Source organism: Pteropus vampyrus, unplaced genomic scaffold, assembly GCF_000151845.1.
Source record: "Pteropus vampyrus isolate Shadow unplaced genomic scaffold, Pvam_2.0 Scaffold41, whole genome shotgun sequence".
In the NCBI taxonomy this organism is placed as follows: Eukaryota; Metazoa; Chordata; class Mammalia; order Chiroptera; family Pteropodidae; genus Pteropus; species Pteropus vampyrus.
The window spans coordinates 1,286,217-1,298,413 of record NW_011888822.1 but is presented as its reverse complement, the minus strand read 5'-3'; the positions used below and the strand labels follow the sequence as shown (position 1 = coordinate 1,298,413).

The window sequence follows — 12,197 nt, the reverse complement described above, 5'->3', positions numbered from 1 at the left end:
ATAGATATCCAGAAAAATATATGCATGGATGGTCATCACAGTGTTATTTGTGGTAAAGGGCTGGAGACAAGTTAGCTCTTCACTATAAGAATGGACGAGGAAAATTACAGTGGAATACAGTGAGAGGTAATAAGCAATAAGAAAGAGTAAATTATAATCTATGGCAAAATGAATGAGTCTCTAAAACAACGTCGAGAGATAAAAGGTAGAATGAGATTTAAAGAAAGTTATGGTTAAAAACCATATACAAGATCCCGATATATTTTTGACACATATTTATAAAAATTCAGTGAAGATTATAAATACAACATTAATCATGAAAAGTGAAGCCCTGTGTTGGGAGGGGAAGGAATAGGGTGTGGGTATAAGAGATGAAGGGCAAATGATGATAATAAGAAAAGCAAAAGAAGAGCCTTTCATGAATTCATAATAGTGGCTAATCAACCAGAGCCCATGTTTAAGTCAGTTCTGTACAATTATCCTTAAGAGGAAGCAAGCTCCAGGAACAATACTCCTTCCAACATTATTAGAGCCTGATGTTCAAACAACGTCAACAGGTATCGGTCTCTCTCTATCTTGGCTCTGCTGCCCTCAGTGTTGGCTCTGATACCAGGTAGACTTTTTAATGTAACCTCTAGCTGTTTCAGGTTTGTGTGCTACCAGTTTGGCAACTTGGCAGTTTTCCTCTCATGGATATTTTTTCTTTGACTAGCTTATATTTTGTCCTTTGTCCACTCCTGGACCAATCATATGCCAGAGGACTAAGAATGTCCGTGTCGCTTTCCCATCCCTAGAACCAGGCAGTAGGAGTAGCTCCACATATAGAATATGAGGGAGTATTATCCAAAGAAAAATCAGGGTGATGTGGCCAGACTACAGAAAGTGGATGCTGCGGGGGACTTGAATCCATGCTTGATTTGGGGAACGATTTTTAGAATGAATAAAATGAATTGCCATGTTTATTTCAGAAAAACTGGAAAATGATTAAAGGTTAACTCCAAATATCTGAAGCTCTGCCACTTGTATGATACTTGTTTCATTTAGCCCGATGGCATAACTCCGTGACAAATAGATGGACTTGATATGAAGGGCAACTATGTAATTGTTGGAGTTTCTTGTTTTAGAAGGAATGGATAGTGAACTTCCTATCTCTGGGTATATTCAAGCATAGGGCTAGCCAGCTAGTTGGCAAGGATTCAATAGGAAAGGACCCAAGGACTGTGAGAATAGTCGCATCTGGTCAGCGGTTCTAAAACATCTGCATAGCTCATGAAAGCACAGATTGCTGGGCCCTTCTCCCAGAGTTTCTTGTTTGGTAGGTCTGAAGTAGGACTTGATAATTTGCATTTCTAATAAGTTCCCAGTTGATGCGGATGCTGTGGGTCCAGGGAAACACCTTGAAAACCACTAGGTTAGAAGATTTTCAGCATTCTTACTCAATACCCCTTTTTTTTTTTTTATGACATACTTATAAATGATCTAGAAACTAGTACTTATATGAGATACAAGGCAAACTTTCCATTTTGTTTCTTTGTACCTGAGATGTGTTAATTTCTGGCTCTGCAGGTCCTTCTGTAGTGAATGCCACTTGCATACTATAGATTTTGGGTCACTGAGAACATTATAGTGGATGACACTTGCATACTGTATCTTTTGGGTCATTGAAAACATTAGAATCATTAAACACATTTATTGATATGTTTTATAAAACAATCAACTATTTTCTGACATCTTTTTTTGTAATCCCGTTTCCTGTTTTCTCATGGGTTGATTATTTCCATCAATTTTGTAATAGTGTCATTGCTGAATTAGAAAAATGAAGTGGTTTCCCAAGGAGGCTGTGTCTTAGTCATTCAGGAAGTAACTTTGTCATTTATAGCCATCTAACTGACAGAAAATCATTTCTTGATACCTTAGATGCCAAGTGCCAAATCTTTCTTCACCTCCCCCCACCCACCCCGCTACAGCTTTGCCCGCAAAAAGAGGATATGAAACACCTACTTTGCTGCATCCTGACTCTATGTCAACTAGGAATTGTTTTCATCTTGAACTAGATTTTGCTTCTTTTTTTTTTTTTTTTCTCATTTCTTCTCTCTTTAATTTTAGAAATTTTACTATAATATTTCTCTGGGAGTGCTCATATATTTCTGTAGTTGTAGGCACGTTCAAACAGTGTTTGTACTTTTTCTAAATTGCTTTTATATAAACAAAGTTAAAATCATTTGAGAAAAGCATTAAGAATTAGATGGTTTAGAGTTAATGCTTAATAATGAAAATTTTCAGCCTTGCAAAAATGATGAAATGGATGGGGAAAAAAATAAAGTACCTGACAGACAGTACCTAGTAGATTTTGGTTAAGGTGGCAACCTGAAGTGCAGAGGGATTTAAGACTGTTTTTGTTGTCCATGGGATGCTTCTGTTTGAAAACACTAACTCCAGTCAAGGCAACCTTGGTAGAGAGAGTGGAGTATTTTAGGAGGAGTTACCCAGAATACACCTTAGTGGACCTTAAATGGGGAACAGCTTAAATGATATCTTCTTCTCATCTAAGAATCTGTAGTAATGTAATTTGCTTTCCTTAAAGTGGTATATGATCTGAGTTTCTCAATGAATTTTATAAATGCCCATTTCTTAAATCATCTTCTTTTTCAGACTTCAACTGTGAAGAAATGTCTTTCAGATTCGGCCAACATCTCATCAAGCCCTCTGTGGTATTTCTCAAAACAGAACTGTCCTTTGCCTTCGTGAACAGGAAACCTGTGGTACCAGGACGTATCCTTTTCTTTTTCTTAAAATGGAAAAATACAAAGCCTCTGAACCTAATAGACCAGATGGATACAGGATTGGCCTCCAATGTCTGTCCAAAAAGGTAAAATCGGAATCCACTTCCCTCCCTCTTTGGAGAAACCAGGTAAGATGTTACATTTATTCTGAATCTGTTTGGCGGCACCAGTAATATGCTTGATCAGTGTTGCAGAACTTCTGAAAAGAGTTGCTTAGCAACTGTGGCTTCAGAGGTGAGTTTTTGTTTGACCTTCTCATTATGGTAGCTGTGTAAATAAACAGGTGCTTCTAAAATGGTCCCCATAAATATCATGGGCACTTTGTTTTCAGTTATCAGTTGTGAATTTTAATAGTAAGATAGAGACTGAGGTGGCACTTTTATGACATGGAAATAAAGTATTACACGAAGATTTGAGATTCTGGTTTCTTTACCTCTTGCAGATCATTTAAGTTAGGAGTTTTAATTAAATATACTAAAAGTATTTTTTTCATCTTAGGATTTGGTTTAGCATTTTCTCTTGAAAAATATACCAGCTTCTAGATCATTGTCCAGTGTCAGTGGTGGTAGAGTTGCTTTATTTCCCTCTGACTGTTGAGTTGTAGTCTCTCCTATTGGACTTCAGCAGGAGCTTTATTCTTTGCAGTGGGAGTAGTAGGAATTGGTGAAATGCTCTGGAGCATTTGAGTTGTTGAAAGTATCACTCATGACTGTGTGCATATGACTTTCGTACTGACTTTTTAGAATCTTTTTTCTCTTTCCTCTAACTTAATTTACTATGCAGAGTGCAACAAAGCATAAAATTTCATATTTTAAGATAAGCATTTTCCACACTGAGACATAATTTTACTTTGAAATAAATTTCAAGTAATTCTAAATCTACAAATATGTTGATTTTTTTTTAGAATAAGTTCTATTTTTTTCAGTGGGAATTTTCAAAATACTTGAGAATTTTATGAATAATCTTTCTTGGCCATGAAACCATGTCACATTGAAAAAATATAAACAAGAAAACATGCATCAGAATATAATTGTGATTTTATAATGGACTCAATTCCTTGAATCCAAATTCTAAGTTAATTTTGTAAATTTGTAAAACTAATGATCACAGCAATAAACTAGTAAATAATATTATATAAGTTTTTTGGTAATTTTTTTTTAAATTTATAAAAATAGCCTAAATTATAAATACTCAATATTAGAAAATCTCATTATTTTGTTTATTGAAGTAAAAAAAAACAAAACAAAAAAAAAACACTAGAATGATTTAGAAAGGTCCTATACAACAAAAAATTTTCATTTCCATACCAATTTTATATTGAGTTCTCAAAGACCTGAAGTTCTTGAAATAACAGAAGCATTTTCTTTTTTCATTTGATTTTACTGCAAGTTTGTGATTGTCTTTTTCTTTTGAGGAATTTTTTTAAGTAAAATGTCTTAGAATTCCAGTTTCAAAAGAGCATGGTTTAAATGCCACCTCTCTTTGAGTACCAGCTTTCACTGACTTCTATCAAAGAAATGAGTGAACCTGGGTTGAAAATGTGAATTTAGATGAACGAATCTTGGACTGAGAAAATGTGAAGTTGTAGAATTGCAGTGTTTTTTTTTTTTAATGGTTAATAATGGAATGAACTTTGCTTTGTGAATTTTCACTTATATCTTGATTTTTTCATGGTGTTTTTAACCAACTCTGAAAGTGTGTGTAAGACCTAGGTCCTATATGTTTTTGAATTCAAGAAAATGAGCTACGTGCTTCTAGGGCAATGAATAGTGAGCAAGTAGTGAATGATGATTAGTTTTCTTCCAGATGGCACTGGAATTACCATTTTGGAAATAAGTTCTGGTCAGTTATCATATCTGAGTGTATGCCAAGGACATGGGGAACCATGTATTAAAATTATCAAATCTTCATTTGTTTGGAATGGAGCAAGAGGGATCCGGCCCTTTCCAAGGATGAGAACAGAGAGAACTGGAACATTTTTGTAATCGGGACTCTCTGTCAGGCTGTTTCACATCTACTGTGTTTAAAGTGATATCGATAATGTATTCAGATGATCCTTTTTATATGATGATTTTGTAACTTTTTATTTTATTTTACCTTTGTAAACTCTGTTAAGTGACAACTGTGAGAAGAATCTTAATTAGTTATTTGCTTGAAGACGGGAATATCTTTTGTCTGGTGATTTGGGAATTGAAGCTGTGGACAGCTCTGCCCACTAACATTTCATAAAATAAATGGTGAGATGTCTTCAATTGGCTTTTCTCTTTCACTGGAGTTCTATTTGGTCTGCCCTCATTTAGCCCCTTGGGTAGATCATCTAGCTTTTTTGCACCCTCCCTCTGTCTGGACTTCTCCAATCCAGCCTCCACTTCATTCTAATCCACAATTTCCAACATCTCCCTCTCTTATTCCCTTGCTTACAAACAATTAATGAAACAAATGAATCTTCTTCTTCTCTTTTTTATTTTTTTGAGAATACAGTCCAAACTGCTTAGCACTTTCCAGTGCTTTCCTAAACAGATGATGTGTTTACATCATCACGCTTTCCCCTTTGACTCTCTTCACCTTGTGATGCTTCTCATCCTTGTCATTTCATCTAAAGTGCTTTGATATCTGTCCCACCTTTTTAGGAAAAAACTATCCTGTCCTTTTTGTGACACTTGGTTCATTAGTCACATGTTGACGCATTCAGCAGTTTATTACTGAGCTCCTACTCTGTTCCAGGCACCATGCCAAACATTTATCCCAGTCTGTTTCATTTCACAACTATGAGCATTCCTGTTTGTCTCTGCCCTGAGTCATTAGTTCCTGGGAAGGGGCGAGAAGAGCCTGCTCTTACATATCTTTTTTAACTTAGCATCCAAAAGAACTTTGTTGACTAAATTTTAAGTGAAACTGTAAACAGGAGCACATGGATCTTTGCAATTAATGAAATGGGACAATAGGGTTTGCTGAAATCTTGCCTTTTTCAGTATTCCCATGGATGAAGGCAAGTCTTAAAACCATTTTATTCCAGATTTTTTAGTGTCATATTCAAGCCGTATTTTTCCAACTTTCCCTTCATGATTTATCTGTTACAATTCTGTTTATATTTCTGTGTTGTAAGTGTACCAAGCTAAGTGTAAAATAGTGAATGAATTGATGGCAAATGGGAGAAAATTCTTTTCTGTTTTTGAGGTGTTTTTTTTTTTTTCCATGTTAATCCATTAGTGGACAAGTCTTTATGTTAAGGACAGTATATTGTCATTTTTATGTGAAGTAGAAATTTTTATTTTGTATTTTTGATCATTTCCTTTTAAAAAGTATTCAGGTGGCCTTTGGGGAATGTGCATTCATGAGACTTGTAAATGTCATCTTTGAACTGTGTCGTCTCTAACATTTTGCTTCCCCACCCTCAACCTTTTTTTTCTTATGACTTTGTTCACTGATTTTTTCGTAACTTTCAGAGGAAGAAAAGAACTATCAGATCAGGAGCTGAAGATATGTTTTTAAAGCAAAACTATTTACTTCATTCTCAAAACAGCAGCTCCACGCCTTCCTTGTCCCCCCTAAAGCAAACACTTCTGTTCATTGCAGTGTTTAAAGTCCGTTGAATAGGCTTCGACCTCCCTGGTACAACACTCTAGAAGAATATGTCAAAATGCTGTTACTCCATTAATTTTTTGTTACTGGAAAATGGTTTTTAGAATGTCTTAAGAAAACAGAAACATTTTGGAGATTGCATCTTTAGAATTCTGCAGTGAACATTTTATTCAAGTACTTCAGCACAGCCCACAGCCCAGCTATTGTTCACAGCTTAAATAAATTTGAACCACTATGGTTAATACTTCTCCCCATTCTCTCCCTTTGCGTTGTGCTGTGTCTACCTCTCATCTTGAGTTGAGCATGAAAAATGAATTTGAACATCAGTGGAATCCATTTGGGGACTGGGGCTTTTATTGTAAATAAAATTATTCATTTGTTATGTCCTGTTGTTTTCAGCAGACAGTGTATTGATCTTTCGGTTGCTAGTCAGGATGGCGTAAGGAGCTCTAACATAAAGGGAATGTGGCAACATTTGTGGACAGGTTGAATGTGGTGTGTACTGACAGAGACAAACCTTGCTTGCTGGCCATACTATATTATACAAATCATTTGTCAATAGTTTATTGAATCAGTTATTAAAAAGAGCAGATTTTTCCAAACAGGAGCATTGCACACAGAATGTTATCAGGGCCAAACAATGTTAGGATGATGCATTGAGGGCAGCCTTACAAAGTGTGTTTGTGAAGAATTAGACTAGGTAACTTAAAGGACATTTCTGCTGATGTATTAGAAATAAGTTTGGTACAATGGAAATTGTTCTCTAAAGTCCAACTTCAATAGATAAAAAAAGAAAACTCTGGTAAATGCCTTTTAGAACAAAACTTTACCTATCCAAATGAGCAATGTTTTCTTTTATTCCAGACCACTGCCGTGTCGAGTACTCTTGAAATAAATGAACAAAGAATAAAAATAGCTTAATTACTTAACAGGCTTCTTATGGAAGCACTATATGCTATAAGATGCTATAGATAAAAGTGCCCTTTTAATCCTTCCATAAAAATCAAAAATATTCGTCATTTCCTGAGTAGGTCGTAATCTTGTGAATTTCTTTAATTGTTCAGGAAACTGCAGTTATTAGGGATTTGATGATCTTTCATTTCTCAAAAGAGTTTCTTTTTAAGCCTGCCTTGTGCAAATAAAATGATCACAAGCACTATTTTAATATCTTTATTCCTAAAGATAGATTTTTTTGCTCTTAAAATTTCCCTGTGCATATGTCTTATTTTTCACCCTGTGCATGCCTGTTGTGTATTAGCTAGCTTAAAATACTCTTGGAGAGGTGTTCAAAGATGATCTTGCTGTCCTTTGTCCTGAGCTATAATGGTGCCAGCAAGTTGATTTTCTTATGGCCTTATTTTTCTTGACTTAATTTGGCAGATTATTGTATTCAAAAGACCTGCATGTAGCAGCGATTGTTCACAGTGTTCTTTACCTTGTTTCTGTGGGAAAGTTTTCCATATAATATGCACCTACCTTTTGGTTAAGAGTACTACCAGCTAGAACCAGTTTTTGATGGTGTTGGCCAGTAGGAACAAAGGGAACTCTTAGATGCTTTTATCTCTAAGTTGATATCTTTTTTCAGTGTCTAGAACCTGCCACAGAAGATCCTGCCAAACCCATTGCAAGACAAGCCTTGTGTGACTGTCATCCCTCTTGTCATCTGAGGAATTGTCAGAGAGATGAAATATGTTTTATCTCAAACCTCAACTCTTCATTTGGTAGTGAGTGCACAATGTTGAGGAGGGTTTTGAGGCTGCATGCAGGGTCAGCGGGCAGGTACTGTCATGGGGACCAGAGAGAGAGAGGAGCCCTCCTTGCCAGGCTCTACCTCCCAACTTTATTTTTTGATCCTGGAGCTGAGACAGACACCTTATTTTATTATAGACAGAATGATGGATTGTTGGCACCTGACAGTGAAGGAATATGTGTGCAAGGAACATTTGAAACTAGATGGAGAAAAACGTGTGGATTTTATACACTTTACCCTGGCCTCTTCAAATAAAGGTAACTTACCCATGAAACAGTTTGCCTGAAGCATGTACATATTGGTCTCTAGACCTCATTTAGGCTGCTTCCTGCTAGCTGCTGTTTCTGCCTGGTTCCTTGCTGCCTGCTGGCCTGCGTGGATATGCATGTGATGACCTTGTGGTTCACTTGGCTCTTTTGCCTTATTACTTAGTTTTGACTGTTTTTCCTTGACCTTGACCTCTTCTCCATAATAAGATTTACTTTCTAGCTTCAGGCTCTGTTGTGAATGGGCTGAGATGGGCTGGCCTGACCCTGATTGTGTATTAGGGGAGGAAAATCCAACTGGCTTTTTGACCAGAGCTTTTAGGAGGTACCCTCATTCTCACAGAATTGCACCAAACCTATAGAATCACTTTCACAACCAAAAAAAAAAAAGATACTCTGACACAATATATACAGAATATAATTTTGTTAGGATGTGTGTGAATGTGGGGATGGAGGAGAAAAATATTAGGAGTACTTCTCCAGTTCTAGCAAATAGTAGGATGATAATTATGTGTATTAAAATAACATTTTGAATGTTTCTCAAGTTAATTGCAAAAAAATGAATATCCTGTAACATGGAAAACCATTCCCCATTTCTGTTTATTTCTATGTGAAATTTTACTCGGGTAATTTTAAACTGTCATGGCTAGCAATTACTGAACTCTGTTCATTATATTCTTGGCATATTTTTGACCTGCTTTCCATGAAAGTCATCAGATTGTGAGGAATAGGAAGAGGCTGGTCATGGTGTTGCCAGCCTTGCACTTGTAACGGAACATAATTAGAAGTAACGAATGGAATAATACATCATTATTCAAAGAAATGTCATGTAATTAGCTCGAATAGTGCAAGATATATCCTAATTTCCATTTGGAATGAAAATAGATTTGTTCGAACATCAGTAGGCAGTTAATGTGTATCCTATATTTTCATCCACATATCAAAACTGTTAAAATCTGTTGAATGAATGAATATACATGGATTTTCTGCAGCACAATAAGTCAAGAGGGCTTTCCTTTGCTAATACAGCCTCATGTATATTCCTTATTTATTATATGTTCATAATTTGTATATATGTTCAAGTCTTAGAATTAGCATCATTAATTTATATTTATTGTAAATGAATGTTCAAATTTATTTACTTAGTTCCCATTTTCTTTCTTAAACTGATTGACTGAAAAATAACTACTATAAATTTGCAAATAGCTCTTGGGCACAAATCCTAAATTGGCCTTATCCTGAGAATCCTCTACAATACTAGATATCTGAACTAGTTTTATGAAATTGTTTTCCTGAGATTTCTGCTTCAGGCTTTAAATATGCTTCAGGAATCTTGGTTTGACTTAGATTCACCCACAGTTGGGGTCAAGATGTGGGTAGGTATGTCTTAACCAGAGGAGTTATTTTTACATGTAACAATTAGTATGACTCCAGTACTGACCAATGTTTGGGTAGTTCCTGGACGCTCTCTGCTGTGCCAAACATAGACTTGTTCATTTCTACATTGTGGGGAGGTCTAGAGAGTCCCAGACAAGGAGGCAGAGAGGAGTGAGCGGCATTCAGGGGGCAGTAAGTACAGAAGTACTTCAATATTTTAATAACAGAAATAGACATGGCAGTGAATACAGTCTCAGTAATAGCTCTGGTTTTAGAGAGGTGAAGACTAATAGGAGGAAGCCGCCATTAAATCCTTGGGCTCAAATCTGGTATTTGTTCTTCAACATCATTGAGTCTAGCAGGACAGTAGATTCATCAATGAATTAAAAACAATAGAATTCTTCCTTTGTTTCAAATGGTCATCTTCCTCACAATAATCTGGTAGCTGCCTAACACCGTTTAGGAGAAAGCTTAGCTGTAGCAGGGAGAAACTGAGGCAGTGTTTTCTGTCTGTTTTTTTCCATGTATTGCAGGGAGGGCTGGTGGTGAAAAGTTGATATGTACACATTCAACCTATTAATATCTTTTGTTAAACTATTTTAGAAATTAATTAAATTCGGTTAATTTTTTTTTTTTTTTTTACAACGAACAGTGCATTGCTAGAGTCATTATTCATTTTGTCTTTGCTAACCAATGAGCAGTTGAAATGGGAAAGCTGAATCTCAGGCCAATGGTGGCCCTATTTCATCGGAGTCAAGACTTGACTGACTCAAAACTCTTGATCTTCTTCCATTGTTCTTTCTACCCCTGTAGTTGCCATCCCATGTGCAGCAAACTTTTTTGTGTCATTGGATAGGTGTTCCGAGGAGTTATATTTCTCCTAGGGGCTTACTTAAACCTTCTCCATTACTCCTACTTTCCAGTGTTATTTGATGTAAATCTATACACTGCCATTCATATTTTACATTGAAATTTTGGTGAGTTTGTTGTTTTGTCATAATCATCATTATCGTTTAAGAATAGGATCAGCCCTGGTAACTTCCAAAAGTCTGTAAGACTTCACCTGACTCTCTGATGCCGTGAATGTGGGGCCAGGCAGATCAGTTTGGCTACCAGCGTTGTTCACTCCACGGTCAAATGACTCCAGGAGGAAATTCATCTGGCTCTCTAAGTTTTCTCTTTTCTAATAGGTTTTGAAATGGCTATAGTTATGAAGAACTCTTTTCATCTTCAAGATTTATTTCCAGTTCAAGAGATTTGTTGGAACTAATAATTACCTGTTGAGTGGTAATATTTAACGATAAACCATGATCCCCTTCCATTCACCAAAGTGATTATTTTAAAAGTTGTTAAATAAGATATGTCAGGATATAATAAATCAGCAGAAATTAACATTAAAATCTTTGGAGTGTTTCTCATGCAGACACCTAGAATACTAGTTAGTATTTTCTATTCTGTTTAAGGACCTAATGAAGCCATAGAAACTTTTTCTCTTGGAGCTATATCTGAAATAATGTAATTGAAATTCAGGAGTGAAACAGACATTCAGTGGGACTTTTCATGTTGCTCTGGAACATGAACAACTAGAGTTTAAACAGAAAAGATGACAACATTTCTGGAGAAATACCCATGTGTGAGAGACACCCACACTCATTCGACTAAGAAGCAGCAGCAGAACCAGACACATCACATTGAACCACACCTCTATGCTCCCAAATATGTAAGGGCAGAGTTGGCGAGGGGAAGATAGACAGTTGGAATGAGGAATGCGGAGAGGCTTTCAACAAAAGCATGCTGGCATCTCGTTCCCTGACTTAATGCTGGCTGAGCTGTGGAACCTGCAGGCTATACAGGCACTGCTATCTGAGGGGAGTGCAGTACAGTACAAGCACCTTAAGAGAGCTTCCCATTTACTCTTTAGAGTTTTGAATTGCAATGAGCACAGACTAGTGCTTGCTTCTCATTTACATATATTTGTTTGCAGGGTGCGACGGGAGAGGCTTATGGAGGCACTCTAGTAACAAGGCAAGAAGGGACAGAGGAGTCATGTTTCTAGGGAAAAAAAATGGGAACAAAGTTTCTACCCCATCCTAACTTTATGTAGCCCTTGGAAGAAACACACAAGGACCCCATCAGGTCCCCTGGTTCCCGTAAAGGACCATGAATGTCAGAGTAGCAGTCAGGTCCCACAAGGCTGCTCAGGAAGACATTGTTTCAACTTAGGCAATGGTCTATTTAGAAGGGGGCTTGGGTCATGGACCACTTGCAGAGTTATGAAGGGGGACATGACTATCCTTTTGTGAATGAGTCCTCAGAAACAGAGTGAGGGTGAAGCTTGGATACTTTCCTAGAAACAGAATATCTATCAACTCTAAACTATGCAGATGCCACCATATCTGCAGAGGATCCCAGCTGATGGAACTGGAGCTAGACCTGGGA

General features: G+C 36.7%; 1 protein-coding gene and 1 long non-coding RNA gene across 12 annotated transcripts in view; both read left to right on the top strand.

The window, feature by feature from the left end:
* FHIT (fragile histidine triad) overlaps positions 1-12,197 on the top strand; it is a 1,380,266-nt gene that overhangs the window by 597,245 nt on the left and 770,824 nt on the right. For all 11 annotated transcript variants that reach the window (XM_011358436.2, XM_011358435.2, XM_011358432.2 and 8 more), the window contains one exon: positions 2,653-2,772. In XM_011358436.2, the coding sequence (XP_011356738.1) occupies positions 2,670-2,772 (103 nt within the window). In that variant the 5' untranslated portion in view covers positions 2,653-2,669. The remainder of the gene's footprint in view (positions 1-2,652; positions 2,773-12,197) is intronic.
* On the top strand, positions 4,382-8,726 carry LOC111738629. The gene is made up of 3 exons (XR_002779899.1): positions 4,382-5,020; positions 7,951-8,089; positions 8,253-8,726. It is a non-coding gene; the product is annotated as an uncharacterized LOC111738629 (long non-coding RNA).